General features: G+C 42.2%; 3 protein-coding genes and 1 non-coding gene across 5 annotated transcripts; all 4 read left to right on the top strand.

Moving 5' to 3' along the window:
- Positions 1-862: 862 nt before the first annotated feature.
- On the top strand, positions 863-5,602 carry LOC108898625 (mitochondrial glycine transporter A). Of its 2 annotated transcripts, XM_018698557.2 has the most exons (8): positions 863-1,225; positions 2,009-2,147; positions 2,362-2,486; positions 2,717-2,801; positions 2,961-3,140; positions 4,139-4,307; positions 4,443-4,603; positions 4,810-5,602. In XM_018698557.2, exons 2-8 carry the CDS (start codon positions 2,133-2,135, stop codon positions 4,930-4,932), a joined length of 858 nt encoding a protein of 285 aa, XP_018554073.1. In that variant the 5' UTR covers positions 863-1,225; positions 2,009-2,132; the 3' UTR covers positions 4,933-5,602. The 2 variants fall into 2 exon arrangements, with proteins under 2 accessions (XP_018554073.1, XP_018554074.1); XM_018698558.2 differs by lacking the exon at positions 863-1,225 and having other exon boundaries at positions 1,882-2,147.
- A 1,917-nt stretch (positions 5,603-7,519) lies between these two features.
- rpsa (ribosomal protein SA) lies at positions 7,520-10,355 on the top strand. Its single transcript, XM_018698559.2, has 8 exons — positions 7,520-7,673; positions 8,305-8,476; positions 8,579-8,697; positions 9,002-9,247; positions 9,548-9,676; positions 9,795-9,954; positions 10,101-10,121; positions 10,218-10,355. The coding sequence occupies exons 2-8, from the start codon at positions 8,344-8,346 to the stop codon at positions 10,310-10,312; spliced, it is 903 nt and encodes a 300-aa protein (XP_018554075.1). The 5' UTR covers positions 7,520-7,673; positions 8,305-8,343; the 3' UTR covers positions 10,313-10,355.
- LOC127143048 (small nucleolar RNA SNORA62/SNORA6 family) lies at positions 8,783-8,922 on the top strand. The gene has a single exon (XR_007814215.1). It is a non-coding gene; the product is annotated as a small nucleolar RNA SNORA62/SNORA6 family (small nucleolar RNA).
- A 1,559-nt stretch (positions 10,356-11,914) lies between the features above and the next one.
- Positions 11,915-23,433, top strand: ubn2b (ubinuclein 2b). The gene is given in 18 exon segments (XM_018698561.2): positions 11,915-13,036; positions 14,195-14,323; positions 14,439-14,483; positions 14,485-14,541; positions 14,753-14,884; positions 15,036-15,142; positions 15,455-15,950; positions 16,525-16,595; positions 16,700-16,829; positions 17,308-17,414; positions 17,561-17,671; positions 17,796-17,939; positions 18,098-18,148; positions 18,244-18,286; positions 19,029-20,321; positions 21,655-21,856; positions 22,444-22,512; positions 22,779-23,433. Coding segments are annotated over 18 exon segments (3,549 nt in total). The 5' UTR covers positions 11,915-12,721; the 3' UTR covers positions 22,826-23,433.
- The last annotated feature ends 22 nt before the right edge of the window (positions 23,434-23,455 follow it).

Below are 23,455 nucleotides of genomic sequence, written 5' to 3'. Positions count from 1 at the left end.
TTCCAGAGGGGACTAGTAGACCATCAATCAGGTCCGAACCGGTTTCCCGTAGAGTAAAATATAGTAAACAAGGATGGAGAGATTTGGGTGAGAACTGTCTTTGGTATTCCCGTACCTTATGTTATGTTTCTGTTGTAGTGCAGCTTTAAACTGAACACATGACTAAAATGACTAACAAGGATGATGTAGACATACCAGAAACTTTTTTTAAAGCTCTAAAGTATTTTTCTGTCAGTAGAACTACAAATATAGATAGAAATGGTGTAAATGAACTGTACAACACTAGATGGTTTAAAAGATCTCCACCTCGACCAGTTACAACACTAAAATGCTGCGTACACATTAAGTCTTCAGTAACATTAAAACAATAATCTATGATAAAAGTGCATTGATTTATACCTCTTGACTACTATTACTTAAGTAAATTGTTGCATGCGAGAATATGGTTATTAATACTCTACATCACTGGATATCCATTAGAAATGGACTATATCCAGTCTTCATTATTAGTCTTTATTGTGAGAGCTCAGGTGCACCTAAAGTGAACCTTACGCTCAAGGTGTTTGTGATATTTACATGTTTTTTCGGAGAAAACATTTTAAACAGAGGTTACCCTGAGTATACCTTCCATCTGTGGGTGTAGTAAACTGATTGTAAACTCTAAACTATGATTTTAAAAGGGTGCGGACTAATTTTTGGATCCAAATGAGCTTGCAGTATGTTACCCGTCACGTAGTCAGTTAGGTAGTGCTTTCAATGTTCCCGTCACGGTCATAGCGCTGGTTAACCAATCAGAAACAAGCGGCTCCTGGGTGGGCGGGACTTCTAGTTATCGACACGCCGCGTCGTCGAACAGGAACCGGTCCGGTTTAAGTTAACAGTGTAAAGGACATTTATCAGTTTTTATGGTACATCACAGTCGTGTGGTTATCAGCGCGGCTCTGGGTTTATCTGTTCTCTGGTTGTTACGGTCTGGAGGAAATATTTGACCTCATAGAGGTTTATTCTGGGTTTTATGTCGACAGAGTGAGAACTTCACTGCAGTAAAAGAGTGAAGCGCGGACCTGCTGCTCTGTCGTAGGAGGAAGAGAACCACCGGCCTGTCAAGCATCCCTCTGTGTTTTCTTCTACTGTGTCCTACCGTGTATTCATTTAATGGATTCAGACGTTTGATATCAATCTCTGCAACAGTCTCCTCACACTGCAGAGGGGAGGGTGATAGAGGGTAAGTTACAGAAGAAACCAAATGTTTTATTTATCTGTTTATTTATCTGGATTTGTTAGTTAAAAATAACTCATGTAGATTTTACATTATGCAACAGTTCAGTAGCCCAGTAAGAACACCACGTCAAGATAATATGGCACACCTGATCTTTGTCAAATTATATTGGAGCTATTAGGTTGTTAACATAATGCAATTTGTCTGCGGAACTATTCACACCCTTTACATACTTGTTGAAGCAGAATGCATGTGTTATCACTGTGTCTCTGCAGGGTGTCTGAAAAAGTCTGGAGTTTTATTAGATTATAGCCAAAACTACATATGTGGGATTCAAACCCAGAAACATCTGTTAGGAGACAACAAACCAAAAAATAATCACACAGAAAAGATGATGCACTGTGTTACCAGACTTTTGAAACCCCAAACCCATCCAGACCCCAGTGTATCATGCTTTCAACAAACACACACTGCATTAGTTCCTCATGTGTTCACATTCACACTCACATGAAGAACATGCAGCGGGATGTCATGCACCAGATCCATCCTAATATGTAGCAGGATGATCTCTGGTTAGTTAATGAATAGCTGTGTGTTGTGTCGGGTGTTCGCAAATAAGGAGCACAGTGTCAGTCAGGTGACAGACAGTATATTTAGCCTGGTGTGTGTGCTGTCATCAGCAGCCTGACACAGACAGCAGGAGTGTGCACATTCTCCATCAGTTTAATGGACTGACCCCCATTACTGAAAGGCCAGGTTGTGACTTGTCATTTCTTGTCTTTTCTTTAGGTGTTATTTGCGTTAGCAACATTTCAGAGTGGACAGCAGCACCAGCAGAGTGAAAGAGTGACAAGGGGAAGAAAAACAGCAGATTTAGTGTGTTGAAAAAACTTAAGCAGTGTCCTGAAGAACTATGGAGCTGTCACTGGTGAGTTTTACAATCACAACGATTGTGACTTGTTTTGTTTACTTGATATTAAATGTTAGTGGTGAGTTTTTCTTTTCATCCTTTTTTTAGTTTCAGCAGAGGGAACACTCTTGTCATTCAGCCTTTTCTAACCAACTTGAGGTCAGGTCATCTTGACATCACTCTGACATGCTGATAAGCCTTTTTTTTTTTTACCCTCTTTTCCTCTCTCCAGGCTCACCCAGCTATCAAAGCCTTCATGTGTGGCTCCCTCAGTGGGACCTGCTCCACGCTGCTTTTCCAGCCCCTTGACCTGATCAAGACCCGTCTGCAGACGCTGCAGAGCGGCGTGCAGCCTGGGTGAGTCTGTGTACACTGAACATACGCACACAGCTACCAGTATCAATAGCTTAGATCACATGCTTTGTGACCTCCACAAACTGCTCTATTGACAGAATGGACACAATAGAAGTTTTGCCTCAGCTAAACCTCGTGTCACACATGCAGCACATGGGTCCTACATGAAAGCAGTATTCATTATTTAGCATTGATCACCCTCCTGTCAGCTTATCTCAATGTTCCTCTTTCAGTTCAGGCAGAGTGGGGATGGTGACAGTGCTCCTGAGCGTGGTGCGGACAGAGAAGCTGCTGGGACTGTGGAAAGGAGTTTCACCGGTTAGCACACCATTCTACCACCATGCTACTCTCTACTCCTCAGAACCACACATTTTCTCCACTCCCCTGTCTTATTCAAAATAAGATTCCAACAACATTCCCTGAATAAGATTTCCCCTTTTCTGACTCTGCTCTCTCCTCCTCACTCATCTCTTCCAGTCCTTTGTTCGGACCATCCCAGGTGTGGGGATCTACTTCAGCACCTACTACTCTCTGAAGCAGCATTTCCTCCAGGATGACAGGCCGGGGGCCATGGGGGCCGCGCTGCTGGGAGCCGGGGCCCGGACAGTGGCGGGGGTTTTCATGCTGCCGGTCACTGTCATCAAGACACGCTTTGAAGTAAGGACAGCCAGTTGTGTTTGTGTGTGTGTGTGTGTGTGTGTGGAGGTGTGTGGAGGTGTGTTTCCTAAGGGATCCTCTCTGTAACATGACATCTCTGCTCACTCTCTAATTAGTTTTTACTCCGTCTGAATCACAACACGTGATGTTGATGACATTATTGACTCAATATGTGATATATTTTTAATAATAATTTGCAAATTTTCTTTTTCAAATTAGTTAAGCTTATGTATAGTCTTCCCACATTACCTGCTGGTCTCTGAGGACCCCATAGAGTATGTAAGTACCCCTGGTTGGAAATTACAGACTTAAACCAACCAGCCACAGTGCATCTGTTGGTTAATGGGGCACTGAGTTCTGCTACTAGATGTGTGTTCAGTGGGATGGGTTAGGACCCAGTAATGGGGTTTGAGGTTAAAAACAGACCACAGAGCTACTGTTTGTAGTTATATTATCTACATGAACAGGAAAATTTGTAGTTTATGTTAAACAAATCAGTTTTTCGACAACAAAATACCACCGTCATGCATTTACCAGCAAATTGAGCCAAAAACTGGAATGTTGGGTTTGATGTGATCTCATTTTTGTGTTATGAAATTATAAGTTATTATAAACTCTTACAAAATTATAACAAATACTTTACATTCCTGTAGATCAATAAGAATAGAAATCTGTACTTGGGGAGATATAAAGATGTGTTTACTTTCTGCAGAGATCACTGATCCTGCTGATTTTCACAAAATAAGCTGCTCCTACTTTAAACTGCATGTACAGACATAAAAGTATGAGTATGAGTCAGACTCAATATTTCATTTTTCATAATATAAATTGGTATAGAGTGTATGAGCCAGCCATAAAGCATGTTTTTATTGCTCTTACATTAAGGTTATTTTTTGACTTGCACAATATGTTTTTAGTTTTATTTGTTGTCTTTATTTGGATCAGTGTTTTATGTGTGTATTGAATTTAACTAAATGTCCTGTCTCACTGTGTTTCAGTGTGGCAGGTACAGTTATAGGAGTGTGGTCGGGGCTCTGCGCAGCGTGTGCCAGACTGAGGGTCCTGCAGCTCTGTTCTCCGGCCTGATGGCCACTCTCCTCAGAGACGTTCCCTTCTCTGGTATCTACGTCATGTTCTACAGCCAGGCCAAGGCCACGCTGCCAAAAGGTAAGTTTAGACCCAGAGCGTTGCAGAATGACTTGGTGTACAAGATGCACCTTTTAAAATTCTAACACAAGCTAAACATGTAATTGTCTTTAACGTCCATTTGAATTAAATACCTACTGTCTATGTTCCGTCCAGAAATCAGCACGTCTCCCTCGGCCCCCCTGGCCAACTTCAGCTGTGGGATCCTGGCGGGGGTGTTGGCCTCACTGATCACTCAGCCTGCTGATGTTGTCAAAACGCATGTCCAGGTGAATCCACAGCTGAGGACGGCAGAGGCTATCAGATACATTTATATGGTAACTGTCTCACTCCTCACTTAATCAGTTTATCAGGTCATAAATGTTTGATGCTTTTATTATTGTGCTATTCATAAATGGAAGGTCAACATCTGCATCGCTGTGTTTTTTAGTTGCATTTTATTCTGGGATATCAAGAACAGACAGATGTTTTAACTGTACAACACATGATTATATCTGACCCCTGTTCTTGTCCTCTCATTAAGGAACATGGCCTCCAGGGCTTCTTCAGAGGGGCAGTTCCTCGGTCACTAAGGAGGACCATGATGGCTGCCATGGCGTGGACAGTGTATGAGCAGATGATGGCCCACATCGGACTCAAGTCCTGAAGGGAAACGTTGATGAGAAGCTTGTGAAAGAAAGAGATTAAAGTCAAGTCACTGAATGAAGACAGTAATGTGTGAAGAGGAAGATACTGCCACAGTGCAGCTGCTCAGAGGAGCGTCAGTGACTTCAGATATTTCATCATTAAGATGCTGGTGAGCAAAGGAAGCACACACTGACAGGCACACTACAGTAAAGATGTGGAGAGTTTGCTTGATGAAATGTTTTACTGGATTATGGCTGAAGTTCAGAAATCCAACTTTTGGCCTTTGCTATTTAACTTAAATAATACTGATATGCTGTAATGTTCTGTATTGCACTACAACTTTTAATCCTATTGAGACTTTCCTTGTTTTAGACACATGGTTGGAATTCCTTGTCTGTTTTTCTACAGTTATGTGACGTATGCCTGTGATTTCAAAAAGACTTCTGTAATGCACTTTAACTCTGTCATGGCACAGGTTAAAACCTGGAAAGGCTCTGAAATATCTTTCTAATAATACATTGTTATTTATATTCTAGTAGTTTTTTATAAAATGGTATGTGCTTGTAATATTTACTCACATTTACATTCATCTACCTTAAAATGTAATGATTTTTGTTTTGATAATTGTTTGACCTATATATATTGTTCAAGTATTTTACCTTTTTAATAAAACAGACAGATGTACAGTGTATCTGTGTGAAACATGACTCTTGTTAATCTTGTGTGCTCCCATTTTTTCAGTGTTAATGATTCAACAGGAAGCTGACAGCTTCACACTAAGGCCTCAAGCCTGGCTGATCTCTGAAATGCTGTCATGCAGATATGTCAGCTATCTCGTACTGAATACCTGCCCCAGACTGGGAAGAGATCACTAACAGCGACCATTTTGCTATTTTCTTTATTTGGTTTTCATGATTTATATATCAGATAGCAGAGGTGAAAATGTAATAAATCCTTTTGAGTATTTCAAGCACTGATACTAGAATAGACAACCACTCTTACAAATAAAAGTTCTTTCCTTAAAAGTCAAAGTAAAGTACCTGAGCCACGTGACATTTTCCTCTCATTAATTGAAAAGGATATAAAACAACAGTTGACTCAGCCAGTGTGATGATTTACTGGTTCATCTGTGTTGTAAAACTATCAGAAGCACCTTGACGAGATAAGAAAGATATATTGCTCAGCACCAGAACATACAGTACCAGTTAAAAGTTTTAAATCAGTTTTTATTGAAATTTAATAAGTTCACCTCTTAAAAATCTTAAATGGTGCAAAGTGTAAAAATAAAACTTTTTTTAGAGATCAAGTAATTAGTTTTCCCGCAGCAATGGAAGTAAATGAACTTTCTAAACAATATTCAATCATATGTTCAGATGTTTATTTGTTCTCTGCTTTAATTTCAGAAACACTGAGACACTGAATTATGTAAATTTAACAGCTGGACAAACTGAGGCGTTCTAAAACTTTTGACCATTAGTGTAAAGGCCAAAGACTTATCACAGCACAGTGAGACAGAGATAAGCAGCAGAGGGGCGCGGTGACATGATGAAATAGGAAATAAGGACAATGAGTGTAGGACTGTCAGGCTACAGAAAGAAAAGAAGCTGTTTCTGGTGACCTGTTGGCTGAAACAGACAAGTTAATCATTTACTGAAGACCAGTTATTTAGAGAAAATATATGTTTACTAAACTTTAGAAAGACTTTTTAAATTAGACTTAGACTTAACTTTTTTTTAAACAAATTATTGTACGTACGTAGTTTGACATCTGTATGTTGTCTTAGGTGCAGGATATACAGAAGAAGTTCTGATTTGTCTTTTACACTTCATATGACAGCAGGCTTCTTGTCTGCCATGTTTCATCAAACTATGTGCCCCTGTGTCATATTCAGTGTCTCTACACTGCCCACTGTGGAATCAGTTATTTAAGATGAGATCTGTCACAGTTTGAAAGTCTGAATACAAATTGCAGAGTGTCCATGCCTCTGAGTGAGGAAATAATAAATGAATTATGAAATACTTATGTTGACTAACCAAACCAACAGAATGTGTTGAAAACCCTGAATTTTTTATTTACTGTGTATTCTGTCCTTTACCCTCCTCTTTTCCCAGAAAACAACTGCAAAACATGTTGTTCCTGTCGTGAGGACACGTTGTCCTTCTTTTTAGCCATATTTGTAAGATCCATCGCGTCTGATGTCCTTGACTTTCCTCCAGCCCCAGGCTTTGAAACAACACATCATAACTAGTTAACCTACTTATACCTGCCTTTGTCTGTTCAGCCTCCCGCCACCAATTCTATGTTCTGAAGGCTTATAGTGTCCTCACAGGATTACAGTATCATACTCAACTTTCTGCACATAAGACACGTTTTATTGAAATAATTTCTCAACCTGATGTGTCATTGTGTACCTTTGCCTGGAACTCTTTATCTCTAGCAAATATAGTTGCAACACAGGTCAGTCTTTCACTGAGGAGTCCAGCGTCTCAGCATTGTCTTAATATGGTCTTTCCATCTCCATTGTCTTAATATGGGATATTCATCCGACCCGTGGTCCGACCTCTGGTTACCGTCTGCTCCTGTCATTACAGCGTATGGGGCACAACTCCACCTAGTGGCCGTATCATAGAACTACATCAAACTCGAGTCACAATAATCAACCAATCACACGCTTGGAAATTTGGTATAAATACTACGTCATTTCCTCCAGCTCTCTCTTTTTCACCGTGTGGTCAGATTTCCATACGGCGTTGTTTCGTGGTGAGTCTTAACCTGTTATATTTTAGTAATAAACTCTTTAAAACCCGCCAGGGATGCGAAGTAATGATAAACTACTTTATAACCACACAGCAGGGCAACACAAACCCCGGCTGTAGTGTTTTTATCGTCTCTAATCATCACAGAATAGACACTGCTAACGCCCGTAGCTAACGTGCTAGCTGCTGACACGCGCTCATCTCGCTGTTCCTCTCGTGCTTTACACTGATCAGACTCCGTTGTCGCATCTTAGACAAATAAAATTAAAATTCTCATCTATTATTTGTAAGAATACAGCGAAGTGGGTGTACATTTGATGTACATCGTACTTTCACGTTTGTAAAAGCTACTTATAGCCCGGTTATCTTAATACCTCTTGCCCTTTCCGGAGTGCCTTTTAGCAAGACGTCAAGGCCTCACTAGTTTAAAGTTTTATAACTAGTGTACCGTTGCAATCCTGTACAGAATAAGGAAAAGCAATTCTATATTTGTGACACCCAAAGAGTTTGATGCATAGTGAAATGCAATTTATCCCGGTCTGAAATCCCAACTGAACACTAATCGCACTGTAAGATAATATTTTGACACAAACCTGCTGTGACAATGTGACCAATGCTTTTCATCCTCCCCCCAGCTCTCCCATCAAACTCGTAACGCAGGGAAAGCGGTCACGATGTCCGGAGGTCTGGATGTCCTTCAAATGAAGGAGGAGGATGTGCTGAAGTTCCTGGCCGCAGGAACCCACCTGGGAGGCACCAACTTGGACTTCCAGATGGAGCAGTATGTCTACAAGAGAAAAAGCGACGGTGAGTGTCTTCACTGGTGTTAGTCACTCGGGTTAAAGTAATAGTCGCAGAGTTAGAATGGATATTGATAATTATGCTTTTGGCTTCTTCCTCTATCTCCAGGTGTGTACATTATTAACCTGAAGAAGACCTGGGAGAAGCTGCTGCTGGCAGCCAGGGCCATTGTTGCTATTGAGAACCCAGCTGATGTGTGTGTCATCTCCTCCAGGAACACTGGACAGGTAAAGTTAAACACTGTGAATCATTTTCCTGTTAGACTGTAGTGACTGCTGCCTGTGCAGTGGGACATCAGTACATTCACTATGTTACGCACACTGTTAAAGCCGGGCACTGATGTCAGTGTTCAGGTGTCGGAAGTGTGCAAGAGTAAGAGGGCCGGGTTTTCGCTAACACCATGAGGACGGCTGTCCCATGACTGGGGTTTGATAGTGACCTGAGCCACAGTTCAATTTGTTAAAGTTAAATAGTCATTAGGGTTTAACTGAGTTTTGAAGTATAACTTTTATTTTGGTCTGCCCATTTCAGAGAGCAGTTCTGAAGTTTGCCTCTGCCACCGGTGCCACCACCTTCCATGGTCGTTTCACCCCTGGTACCTTCACCAATCAGATCCAGGCAGCTTTCAGGGAGCCCCGCCTCCTGATTGTGACAGACCCTCGTGCTGACCATCAGCCACTGACCGAGGCTTCCTACGTCAACATCCCCACCATTGCTCTGTGCAACACTGACTCCCCACTGAGATACGTGGACATTGCCATCCCCTGTAACAACAAGGTGAGACCAGCTGAATAGAACACTCACCAATTCTGCCTTTTTCTTCATAGCGAATCCCTGTGTTTTGCACACTGTTAGAGCCCGGCACTGTCCTGTCTGTGCAGTGCGGGGTGTAGGATGTGTGCTAAAAAAATGCGCCTGACCTTTAACCTCTTCTTTCTGAACCACGCAGAGGGAGACAGGTAGAGGTCTTGCTACAAAAGGAAAACTTATTTAGGTCATTGTAGATATGAACAGGGCAACACAATGGCACCTGATGGCTTTTACTCTGTTCATGACTGATCTCTAACTGTGTTTCAGGGTCACCACTCTGTGGGTCTGATGTGGTGGATGTTGGCCAGGGAGGTTCTCAGGATGAGGGGAACCATCTCCAGGGAGCACCCATGGGAGGTCATGCCAGATCTGTACTTCTACAGGGACCCTGAAGAGGTAAGACAGATGCAGGGCATATTGCCAAATGTACAGTGGTTTGATGTTGTTGTGTAAAATGGTTACCGGAGTGTATGCACATTAGCTTACATACTTGATGCACACGTTTTCATTGCAGATTGAGAAGGAGGAGCAGGCTGCTGCTGAGAAGGCTGTTGGAAAGGAGGAGTTCCAGGGTGAATGGAGCGCCCCTGCAGCTGAGTTTGCTCAGCCTGAGGTAGCTGACTGGTCTGAGGGTGTGGCTGTGCCATCTGTGCCCATCCAGCAGTTCCCTGCATGTAAGATTATTTTGATCAATTCTCACATTTACCCAGACCTTTTATAACTGTATTTGGTTTGCTACTGTTTTGTTGCACAGAACTAACTGTTATATTGATCTTTTTTTTTTTCTTTTCTTTTTTTTTCTTTTTCTTTTTTTTTACAGCAACTGCAGCTGTCAAGACAGGTAAAGTATATTTGGCTGGGTGTATGTGAACTGTAAAGTTAATACAATGTAAGTTAATTTCCTCTCAATTCTAAATTTGCTTTTTCCCCACTGCAGAGGACTGGAGTACTCAGCCTGCCACAGAGGACTGGTCCACTGCCCCTACTGCCCAGGCATCTGACTGGGGTGGTGCCACTTCTGACTGGTCTTAAATCAGTGACTTTGGCAACAATAAAAGTCCTTTTTCCACTTTGACTTTGTTGATTCATTTGATATTTCCTCAGGGTCACTATTATAGTTCTAATGCAACTTAATTGTCAAAGCCAGTGGAACTGGGACTCTTGCAATAAAGAATACTTGTACTGTGACACACATTGTTACCTTGTTTAGCATATTACATGAAGACAAATCCTTCAATACCATTGTCATCAGGAGAATTTATTTTGTGGTAAATTTTGGTTAAGATGTAATGGGAAGGAAAACTGATAAAAACCAATCTGAAGAGTTAGAGCTAATCATTTGGGTGCAATGCATAAATCATAATTGTAGTGATAATCATCAGAATAATTGAGCTATCACTGCTGGAGCAGTGCTGCGGACCTCTATCATACAGCAGGGTGCTTAATGAGTCATACAACATCTTGTTGGGTGATCAGATGTACAGTACAGCACAGGTAAGACACGATTCTGACTGGGCTCCTGTGCTTTCCATATGGTTACTATCACATCCAGGGGACTTGACCTACTAACTGACATATTTTCCTTAAAATATCTGACCTCAAATGTAGCATAGGCCTTAAAAAACACTAAGCTCAAAATTTAATGGGGCAAGATTAGAGCACATTGCAGAACAATGGGATCTGGAGACTATTTCTTGATCAATTTTAAGATGTAACACAAGCACTGGTTTGTATACATGACAGAATGGGCTGAAAGCAAGATAATTCCATTCCATTGTATCATAAATGTGTATCTAAATAGCAAGTTGGGGCTTTGCTTTTGTGTTGATAACAATACTAAAATGACTATCAAATTGCAATTGCAGGAATGACTTGATAAGAGACAGGTTGAAATGGTATAGTGTGGTTGTGTGTACAGTGTGGTTTCTTTAAAAAAAATGTTAAGACACTTATCCCACTTAATTTGTGGGATACATGTATATGAATAACCATAATTAGAATCATTTTTTCTGTTCCATAATTTTATTGTGTAAGTTATATGAAATACAATACACTAACACTTATGTTAAACTAATGTTGAGTCAGGGGAATCATAACCAACCAGCTAATCATGGCTGGGCCAGCCAAGAGATTTTACCTGTAACTGCAGCTTGATCCATACCTGCTGCTGTTTTTGAATCTACCTATTGTCCAGTTCTCTATGTTCTTATTACAATATCAATGCAACCACTAAGGGTGACAAAATATCTGAATTGCACCATCATTTTCAGCAGGAAAAATTAAAGTTGTACAATGGTCTGCTGTGACCAAAACTTCTACCGACACTATACAATACAAGACAGTTTAAACTCCTCCTGCCGTGACAGTGGACTCCATTTCTCCTCCCTTTAAACTGACTATTTTTGTCTCAGTACAACCAAAGGGTTAATTCAGACATTTAAGTTTGACTAAATCACTAGATAATATAGTACAACAAAAGAACAAGTGATTTGTGTGTGTGTGTGTGTGTGTGTGTGTGTGTACATTCACGAACAACAAATAACGTCTGCTTCTTTCATGATTGAATGAAAGAACTATTGTTTTGCCTTTGGGTGTAAAATCAGCATGTCTGTCTATGTGCGATGCAAATCATTTATTATCATGAGCAGACGTTACAAGGTACTGGATTCACATGAGCCGTGTGTTTACATTATTTACAGTAGATTTATGCAAAATACGGGTTTGCCTACCGCCGATCTATAGCCTACACGTGCATAGCGAAAGTGACACGATTTGCGGTCACGCTAACACATTTAAGTCCTAGAATTCATCAGATGGTTACATTTCATTCTTAAAAAAGTGCATCTTTTATACTTTAGGGAGTATGAATAATAAAATGTATCTATTACTGATTTTATGAGAAATCAAGGCAGAAAGCCCACGAAAAATATAATATCTCCTGGTAGTAAATAGTGGAGCTGCGTCCCGCCTGTGTGGAACAATCATCTCCTCCATATTCGCGCTAGTCTGTCAGGTGGGCGTGTTTCTGCTTTGCCATTGGACAAACACTGTTTCCTTTTCTCCCCGGCTTCCGCTTTCTTTTCATACGCACGCCCAGCCACTGAATAATGATAATAATGATCAAGATGGCTACTACAGAATCCTCCTTGCGGTAGCTAACCACCAATTTCATGGAAGCTCTCAAAACTGCGATTTCTTACTGTTTAAGTCCCTCGTAGGTGACGGGGGCCGTACCAGGGATCGTACTATATGGATTAAAACGGACTGAGAAGAGATAAAAGTGATTGTGTTGTCTGGAGCAGTCATTCCGAGGAAGCTAGCTAGCAGAGCTACTAGCTAGCTGTACTTGTCGACCATCTCCAGGTTTAGCTCCCCAGCCAGCGGCAGAGGAGCGTGGCGCTCCCCGTTTTGCGTGCCCGGTCGTCGGACGGAGAGCGTCAAATGGCAGAGCCGAGGAAAGTGCCGTTCGTCACCATCTCATCCTTCAACACCTCGCCGCCGACCCCAGAGTCCAGCAAGAAACGCCGCCGCGAAGATGAGGCCGTCGATATCACTTTTGGGAAAGATGGAGGTGGAAGTGTCGCGGCGGTGGGGTCAGGAGGTTGCGGAGGTCTGTTCGGTAACACGAAAGGAGGCGACGCCGAGACCGGGGAGACGAAACCAACCGTCCGCCTCAACCTCCCGCTGACCGAGCCGAACGACCGAGGGTCCGCCGAGTTCAACTACGGCGAACTGGTCCACTCAACTCTTACTCAGGTCAGGAGGGAGCAGAGACACAGTAGGCACCATGATATGAGCAGGAGGGGCCTAACCTGGCATCAGTTCAGCTCTTTTTGGGCTGTGGGACTGAGATGTCAGACTTGCAGATGTTGTTAGTCACTTAAGACTGTTAATTGTGCACATGTAGTGTTAATAAGGCACTCAACGACTGCTCTTTTCATACTCGTTTAATTTATTATGACTCGTGGCCAAAGTTTGCACAGGTTAATTAAAACAATTAGTGCTGCAGATGGAAAGTTGCATGTTAAAGTAGAAATCAAGTGATGTAGTTTTGCATTTCCTTAAAATTGGGGGACTTGTGTGTGCAATAACCTGCGTTGTAGTCCCTAGTATGAGAGAAACTACAGAAAGGCAAGATCTTCCTCTTCTGTTTGACTCTTTGTTCCTGGTTAATGCTGCTTTCACTTCACATGGACTTGGTAGTAGAGATTAGAAATATCTCAATTTTAACATCTTGCAGATGTTTACAAGTCAAGACAGTTGTGTGACTTCAGAGCTAGTTGAGTGAGGATTTAAGATGCTGTGTATTGATAATATAAGACCATAACCTTTAAATTAGAGTCTAATCACCTTGAACGCTGGACTTTGGCTGATGGGAGGTGGCCCTACTTGTTTGATATTTGTATTGTAAAACACCGAGTCGGATATATCAGAGCTTTCAGAAAAGTCACAAGCCTCTCAGTTGTAATTATGGCCTGAATGTTGATGTGAACACTATTTACAAGTCAGAATCCTGGTTTTTTTTTTTTTTTTTTTTTTTTTTTTTTTTTTTTTTTTTTTACAATTACTCCAATATGATATGAACTCAACATAAACCCCACATGTTTCAATCTTCATGTCCTCAGTTTTAAATGCAGACTTCTTTTCTCAATTTCATGTTTCAAGCGCAACTAAATATAACCCCTAATGACATTGTCAGAGTTATTTTCTCAGATTTCAAATAGCTTCAGAGCCACAGAAGGCATTATACAACTGTTTTCTCAGGCTGAGCTGTGCTACTTGGGACAAGCTTGCTAAGAAAATCTCACTGATGAGGTTCACAGCTGTTTGTGAAAATGGGCACTCTATGAAGAAAAACATCAAAAGCCTCTTGCCTCTGTTTCATTCCTGATCCAGTTTCCTTGTTTACATCAGGTAAAGCTTGCAGGTTCAACAGTCCCTAAAGGACTCACTCCTCCCCTGGACCCCAATGACCCCTTTGCTGATGATGAGAGGGAGAGGCGGGAGGTAGAAGAGCTGGCCAAGAAATTTGAGAACAAATATGTAAGTGTTGTAATCTCAAGATATCTGAATATATTGTTCCAGCTTCTACTGTTTGGATGTTTTGGATATTTTTTCAGAAAGGTGTTTGATCCGTGTGTTTTCTCTCTGTTTGTAGGGTGGCAGCTCTAAGAAGAAGAAAAAGGACAGGATGCAGGATCTCAATTGACATTGGATATGGATATGATGAGACTGACCCCTTCATAGACAATTCAGAAGCTGTGAGTTCTCTTTTTTCCCAAAATACACATACATACATCCAATAGTTAGTCAGTTTGGACTTTGTTATTTAAAATGAATTATTTTCCAAAGTGTGTGCCCCTGCAAACCTTACAAGTTTAAATTTTTACCCAAAATCTATGGTGATCTCGATTTTTCTGTTTTGGCTTAAAATGTCAACTAACAGTAACTCTACTTCTCTGCTGACCTCAGTATGATGAGCTGGTACCAGCGTCTCTGACCACAAAACATGGAGGCTTCTACATCAACACAGGCACTCTGCAGTTCAGACCCGCGTCTGACTCTGAGGGAGAGAATGCAGGCAAAGAAGATAATCACTTCAAGGTAGGTTTTTGCTTCTCTGCACATGCATACTGTAAATAGAAGCGCTTATATGGTCAGTTATGTCAGTGAAGAACAGTAGAACAGGTTCTGCACCGAAGGCTGCTGGTGTTATACCACACTAATTAGCCCACATTTTTGCACTCATTTGTAGAAGATGAAAGATGGTGAGGAGCGGGTGATTAAGAAACGGCGGAAAAAGCAAGATGGTGGAATTCTGGAGGAGAAGAAACCCAAGAAGAATAAAGTACCAAAGCCTGGGTGAGTGTTAAGAATTTCTCCAGTATTTTTTATTTTCTATAAATATTTTTGTATGTTTTTGTATGTGTCTCTTTTCAGCAGTCTCCGTGGTAACGCTGTTAAAGGTGCACATTAGTTAAAAATTCTCAAACTGCAATCGTATGGACTGAAACAAGAAGTTCTCTGATGTGTAATTAGTCAGATGTGTGATGGTTTCCCATCAGCACCACTCACCCTCACAAGTTTGTCAGTTTAGGAGTTAATCATGACAGATTAATTCCTGTGCTAGTTGGTTAAATGTCTTTCTTCTTCTTGCCTGTTCTGTTCTGGCAGAGTTTCAGCTCTGAATGTTCATCGGCCAGAAAAGAAAAAGAGGAAGAAGCTGATGAAGGATTCTCTGCACCTGGCCAACATGCTGCGCCGCTTCACCAGGGAGAAGGAGGAGATGCGCAAAAAGAATCTGGCTGCTGCCGGTCTGCCGCGGCCCAACGCCAAAGTGCCCAACGCCAACAGTGCGCTCCTCAACACTCACCCCAAGGCTGCTGGCAACAATGACTGCAGCATGGCCGACCTGAGTGCTGACCCGGCTGTGATGTCACTGCTGGGTTCAGCCAATAACGACATCCTGCAGGACATGATGGGTGACCTGGACTTTGGGATGCTGGACTCCCCTCAGCCCTCCAGTCCAGCACAGGGAGAGAATGGCTCCTTTGGGATGGGACATAAAGCTGGTGGTAGCAGAGTGTCACAGGGTAATGTGATGAACCCTCCTCCTCTGCCCAGTGGACTCCCAGGCCCGCTTACAAAGCGCATCGAAGACCTGAGAGCGGTAGGTCTACTACCCTGGATCACATATTGTAGAGTTAAAATTACATTTGAGTTTGAATATTCATGATAGAAATCACAAAGGGGGGCTTTAAATTTTGTTAAACATTTTTTATTTTCATTTTTATTTAACCAGGAAAGTCTCATTGTGTTTCAAGTGTGTCCTAGTCGAGATAATAGTGATAACGAGTTACAGGCAATATATTGCAGATAAATACCTCAAAATCTGAATTAAACAGAAATGTGATTGAACCATCAAGACTAACATTTATAATAGTCATGTAAAATATGTAACTAAAAATGAGCCCCCAGAAAGACGAGCATCACTGTGGATACATTTCTGTTAAATAAATTCACATAGATAAGGTGGCTGTTAACACAGACATGGCTGTATAGACAAGTGTGTACCAGTGTTTTAGTCTACGGGAAGTTGAGAAAGGCAGGTGAGAGATTTTGATAACCTCACCTGTTTTTCACGTCAGTTTGTTGTCTGTGATGCATTCTTTAAGAAATATGAACAGGCTCAACAGAGACATTGTTTAAGTCTGTCTGATAGTAACAGTTGTCTGTTGTCACAGGCGTCCCGTCTGTTTGATGAAGAAGGCAGAAAGAAGTTCTTCACATTGGATATGAACAACATCCTACTGGAGTGAGTAACCTTTCAGGTTTTGACTTTTCCAGACTGGTATAAGTGAACAAATGTAAATCAATGTAAATCTCCCTTTGTTGTGCCTATTTGTTTGTGTGTGTCAGTATTGAGTTGCAGGTTCAGGAGCAGCCTGCAGAGGTGCGTTCAGCCGTCTACTCTCACCTAGAGGCCTTCGTGCCCTGCAATAAAGAAGCTCTGCTCAAACGCCTTAAGAAGCTCAGCCTCAACATACAGGTGAGTGGGAGTAATTAATGTTATATTAGACATGAGGCCAAAAATCGTCTTTCGACTCTTAAGTCAAACCATGAATTCTGCTTGCTGCAGTTTGCTCATCACTTATCAGTTTTGAAAGGACATTTGATCTGTCCTCTGCAGGACTGAATGGGTAGAGGGTGTGTTTGGTTTGTCTGGTAACATGAAGAGTTTAACCAACGTAGAATGATCTATTTTTATTTTGTCAAATTTATTTGATTAACAAATGGTGCTTGTAGGTTTATGTTCTCTAGTATTTCACAAGCCATAAGCAGTAGTGAGAGCCTATGAGCTGGCAGGTGTGTCTAAATGTAGCTGTGCAGAAGCTAAATCGTTGTTTTTGCAGCTCTTGTGTCTGCTGGCTGTGTGCCTGTTATCTGATTCTATATTTAGCGTGTTAGTGTGCCGCCCAGCATATGTGTGTGTGAGATTTCTGACTGTGTTTATCCATGTCGCCCAGGATGACCGTCTTCGAACACCCCTGCTGAAGCTGAAACTGGCAGTGTGCAGTGTGATGCCAGAGCAGATTGCTCGGTACAACATGGACTGTATCGCTAAAGTGGCAAAGTAAGCACACGTCTTGAGTCAGCTGAGGCTGTGATTTTGAACGCAGCTCAGATTGTCGCAGTCATTGTGTCTGTTTGCCTCTTAACGTATTTCCATGCACATAAAGGTGATTTGACACATCATATTATTTCTCTCTGTGTTCACAGGCAACAGTCTGAGGAGGGAGAGAAAAACGGGTCAGAGGATGATGATGAGGAGAAACCAGGGAAGAGGGTGATGGGGCCTCGAAAGAAGTTTGTCTGGGACGACAAACTCAGGTCAGTTTCACTGAGGAAGGAGGCGCATTTTTCTTATGCAAGTGGCCTTAAATATACAAAATGGTCACATTCACTTTTCCCACTGTAGTGAATGAGCATTAGGATAACAGTATGTGTTTTCCAGGTCACTGCTGTGTAATCTGGTGCGGGTGAAGCTGGGCTGCTACGAGCTGGAGGGCAAGAACTCGTTGTCTCTAGAGGACTACCTCAAAGCCTTCATGGAGACTGAAGTTAAACCTCTCTGGCCTAAGGGCTGGATGCAGGCCAGGTGTGTGTGTCTACTTGCTATGAGTATTTATAATAATTCCAAGCCGTATTGTAGGTCTTCAGCAGTAGCCTGAACTTTGCAGCCCACCTAATTTTTACTTGCTAACTGCACAAATATTTCTGGTTTTAATACATCTTCGTGTTAATTTTTGTCTCCAGGATGCTGTTCAAAGAAAGCATCATGGCTCACGGTCACCTCACAGGCTACACGTGAGTCATGTTAACTTATTGTTCACCAGTTTTCTCATAACTGACTGATATTTAAGCTTTGTCTCACTTGTTGTTGTTGTGTTGTTTCACCCCAGAGCAAAGAAAAAGATGGTCCCTACTCCTAAGGCCAAGCCAAAGGTCAGACTTTTAATTATTTGTGCTTTAAAATCGATGCATTCAAAGTGTTATTCACTGAAGCTGGGCTCCTACATGGTTTAGTGTTTTTTGTTTGTATGTTATTGCGCTTATTATATGGCTGCTTAGCACAGACACTAATCTGAAACCCAACACTGATCTCAGACATTACAAACGTCAAAAGCTGCCATACAAGCTCAATAAAGGATAGGTTCACGTTTTTAAGAGTTATTGTTCACTTAAATCATTCCTTTTTTCTATATTGGCCATGGTGGGGGACCGTATCTACAGCCTTGTGTAAAAATGCATTCTAATATTCAGTCAGAGTCAGACTAAACAAGTCTAGTCCAAAATTTGTTCTTGTTGTTGTTTTAAAATCCCACCACCACAGCTCAGCAAGGAAACACTGTCAGGGGAAATAAAAAGACTTTGGAAGATAGCCACCAGACTTGTCTAACTCAGACTGCTGATGTCTCATAATAGCTTCAGTTAAGCTTTAAAATGCACAGAATAGTTTAACTGAATAGACAGGATAAATGAATTTAGCCCCCATCTCCTCTGAAAGACAGTTAGAAAGGGATCTCTCTTTAGCTTATATAAAAAGGAGGAATGATAAGAGCAGCTACAAATAATAATTCTAATTTTCAGACATACTTGAAAACCTATCCTTCAGTGCCACAAGGAGTAAAATCAGGTTATGAAATAGCGTGTGTAAATGTTATTTTTGTGTAATCTCTATATCCAGGAGGCTGTTTGGGTTCAGCGGCCCACACCCTCAGCAGGTGCCACTCCCTCCCCTGCTGCCCAGGTTGCCAAGCGACCACCTCAGTCACCGTCTGAGCCTATATGTCTCGATTCCCTTGACGAGGAACTGACAGCTCCCTCCCTGGACTCCATCTCCCAGGCCCTTGCCATCCTTGGCAATGCAGCCAAGGGTCTGGCCCAGGGGGACAGCCCCCCATCCCCAGATGGACCCAAGGCAGCCACCAACCCCTCCTCCCTCCACGCCTCGCCACTCATTCAGCAGCAGAAAAAGAACTCCGTCAGCACTCCCAGTTCCAATGCACCTCACTACATCTCTACCTCTTCGTCTTCCTCCACCTCTCTGTCTCGGCCTTCCTCCATCACGTCCTCTCTGCCCTCAGTGAGGGTGGATGGGATGGGGGTTGTCAAGGGCACGCCGCAGGCGCACAGACACTCAGTTTTGAACACTCAGAGACCTTTGGGTGTGGCAAAAGCCAACATGCCTGCCTCAGCGTCACCACCTAAACCACGCCCACCACCCACCGCGTCTCCACTTGTGCCCCCAGGATCAAAGACGGGGATCTCCACTCCCCCGTCTGGCCTCCTCAAAGGCAGCAATAATAATAAAGCCAACAGTGGTGACGCTCTCATCCTCACATCGCCTCAGTCTCGGCCACACACCCTTTCATCACCCTCGCTCATGACCCCCAAAATCTTCCAGGCGCCTCGCTTGCCCCACACCCCACAGAGTAAATCCTCCCCCTCTCCCTCCCTCTCCCAGACGCTCTCTGGAGTTCAGGCCCAGCCCCAGCCTCAGTCTAACTTCATCACCCCTATGCACGCCACTCTCACCAAGTCCACACACAGCAGTATCCCGCCTATCGTCAAACTCACTCCCCGTACGCCCAACCCTGCTGTCACCACCACCACCTCAGCATCACCCTCCATCTCTCAAAGCCCCAGGTCTCAGGCAACCCCCACCATACATCAGTACTCTCCCAAAACCCAGGCAGGGTTCCGCCCGCAGTTCTCAGGTGCCCAAGGAGGTGCAACCAAGCCAGGGCAAGGCAGCTACACTCCTCCAGGCAGCCAGAAGACCCCCACCAACAACAGCACCACCAACACCAGCCTTATTAACACCTCATCCATAAGCAAGCATTCAGGATCCAGTGCCTCCCCCACATTGGCCTCTGCCAACCCAGGCCAGCGTCAGAGGCCAGGGAGTGGGACACCTCAGGGGGCCAAGTCTGTCGCGTCTGTTTCATCACCATCCGTCTCTTCTCAGTTGCCACAGGTTTGTACTGCCAGCATGTCCAGATTAGTCACCTGCAGTGTGTGCTTCTCATTGTCCAAATGCGTCATTAATCAGCACACTTACAGTCATTTGATCATTCACGTTTGCTATAATCAATCTCCAGGAAGAAAACTGACAGAGAAGGGACAGAGTGCTTCTGTTTCAGGTTTAGTGATAGAAAATGAATTGGGTAACTACTCATTGTTTTGCATTCCGTCCAAGACAGTTCAGTCTGAAGTTAAACATGAACTGAACAAGATCATTTTTCTTTGTAAATTCAATTCATTCTGGAACAGTATTAAGTGTAACAAGTAGACAGAGAGACAGCCAATGTTACCATGGTAGTTCTGTTTCCTGAAATATTCTATGTTCAATATTGACACATCCAGTGGGCCACAACACTCCACACTGTGGCTAATACAACAAAAATTAAATATTGACCAGTAGAGACGAGCAGCAGTGGTGTAATGTACCTACTTACATTAACTTAACTGCTGTGTTTAATTACAAATCTGAGATACTTGCACTTTGAGTATCTCCATTTTACTTGATACCTTTCCTCTACATTTCAAAGGCAGCTGTAGTTACTTTGTGGAGTCAGGTTTCAAACACAAAACCTATGATCACTTATTATTATGATAGTACAATTATAGAGCTGAAATGAATCCATTAGTTGATTGACAGAAAATTAATCAGCAACTATTTTGATAATTGATTAATTGTTCAACAAAAATGTCAAGAATTCACAAGTTCCCACTTTTTCCATTTAAATGATTTGGTTATTTTCTGTGTGACATCATTGTAGACTAAATGTCTTTGGATGTTGGCTGGACAAAACAAGCTATTTGATTTTTTTTTTTCAGTTTCTTTCACATTTTTTGACATATCATACATGAACTGATCAGTTAATCAAGAATATAATCTGCAAATGATCAGTTATGAGAAAAAAAATACTACATCCTACATTATTATAGGTTAAACTACCGGACAGTAGCAATACACTGCATAGAAGGTAAAATGACTTCCCTCTAAAATACTGCATATATACATATAATACTGATAGGGCTTACTTTTGATACTTTTTGCTGATAATACTAAAAAATCAGTAGGGTTTTTCATGGAGGACTTAATACATTTACATTGTGGTATTGTTGTTTATATTGAAGTAAAGGATCTGAGTACTTGCTCCACTCCTGGTGAAATATGCTATTGTGATTTGGGTGAAGTGTAAAAATCACATAAATGTGAGAGGGCCTGGAAAAAAGTTGCTATGTTTCCTGACAGAATGTCTAGAACTTTTGCAAAACAGTTTTCTGCCTTTTCCACCACACAGGTCTCCACAGCAGGTAGCAGCAGTCTGCTCGGCTCAGCTTCCTCTCTTCCCCTGGGGTTTGGGATGCTGGGGGGCCTGGTCCCCGTGTCCTTCCAGTTCCCCCCGCTGCTAAACCTGCCTCCTCTGGGTACAACAGGCTCCAGTACGGCAGCCAGCGGCTCCGCAGCCAGTAGCAATGCATCATTCTCTACCCTGACTCAGAGTGAGTGGTGAACACAGGGTAGAAACATGCATACTTTATACAGATGGCATTTAAATATGCACCACAGACACATCTAACATTGGTGACTGGCACTAAATCTAATACGCTAGTAAAATATGGAAAAATATAGTCCAGTTGGTTTGATTGAAATATTTAGATATTTGTAAATAACAGCTACTCTGTGTACGCGACCATCAGTATGTTGTGCTGCTGTTGTCTGTTTCAGGTGTTCCTGTGTAGGCTTTGTTTTGTGTTGTATGTCAGAGCATCATTTGTTTTATCACCATACTGTGTGTCAGATGTAAGCTTGTGATTTTTCTCCTGTTTGACATTATTCCATTTTGTTTGCTTCATTTCCCAAAATTTCTCTCAACCCTGTATTGGTTACTTTCCCCACCTGTCACTCACTTGGCCTCACACTTCTTGTCTTTCTTTACCTCCTCTGTTTGGCTGTCCTTTACCTCTGTGCCATCTTGCTTCTATCCCCCATCTGTCTTTCCCTCTTTTTCACACTTCCCCCTCCCTGTTTTGTTGGTATCTGTTCCTCCCTCCCTTTCCCTCCTTGTTCCCCTGTCCTGTCTCCTCAGATCTGTATAAGAGTCTCCAGTCAGGGTCTCAGGTTGCTCTGCCTCCTCACTTGCAGCTCGCTTTCTCAGGTAAAATCTGACCCTTCCTCCACCCTCAAAGCCTGCTCCATTTACTCCCTCTCCTGCCTCTTTTTTTCTTTCCAAGTGTCTGGTGTTCTCTGTCTCAGGTTGTCTTTTTTCTGTCTGGTCCTGTTCTGTTCCCTGCTTGTCTGTTGGTGGTAGCATGCCTTTTATGGAGTCATTTCAGCTGTCGTCTAATCTCTGTAATACGTGTTGTTTTTTTTTGTCTATCACTGCTTTTCACTGATTTCAAGAACTGTACTATTCCTGTCCAGATGTCAGTCAAAGCCAGGGAGGAGATGCTAAGAGGAAGACTCTATGATACAGCTGGATTTCTCCACCCAGTGGATGCTGTTCACATGACGGGATGTTGGGACAAATCAGGATGGAACGTGGCTTTGGGTATCAGATGGACAAATCACTGATAACAGGAGTCTGAAAAACAGACTGGGCTACATTTAGGATACTTGACCTGAGAAGATCAGCTCAAGTTTTCATGAATACAGCAGTTAAATATAACTTTTTTAAAAACAATTTGATAAGTTTTAAATACTATCCTTCATAGAATTGTTAAATGACAAATACTGTTTGTCAATGTTTACAAGATAGACCTATATCACTGTGGACAGGGAGAAGGAATGAATGGGTTTTTTAGGTGAGTGAGTGTGTTTGTGTGAGCGTGCGCGAGTGTCTGAATGTGTTTGGGTGGTGTGCCTTTGTATGTCTCCCTCTCTGATGCATGGTCAGTGTCTATTTGGTGCTGTTTTTATCATAATGTAATTATCACTGATACCTGTAAGAAATGTAATCTGCAAATTGATGAATTTCAGCTTTTTTTCCAATGAAAGATGTACACTTTTTCATTGTATTTGAATTCTTGAATGAATTCGTTTCTGTACAGATCTTAAACCTACTTTTAATTAAAATCTTTCTCTTCACAATGGAGTCATTT

Source organism: Lates calcarifer, linkage group LG11, assembly GCF_001640805.2.
Source record: "Lates calcarifer isolate ASB-BC8 linkage group LG11, TLL_Latcal_v3, whole genome shotgun sequence".
NCBI lineage: Eukaryota > Metazoa > Chordata > Actinopteri > Centropomidae > Lates > Lates calcarifer.
Note: the sequence above shows the minus strand (reverse complement) of the source record. Positions and strands in the feature narration are given on the sequence as shown.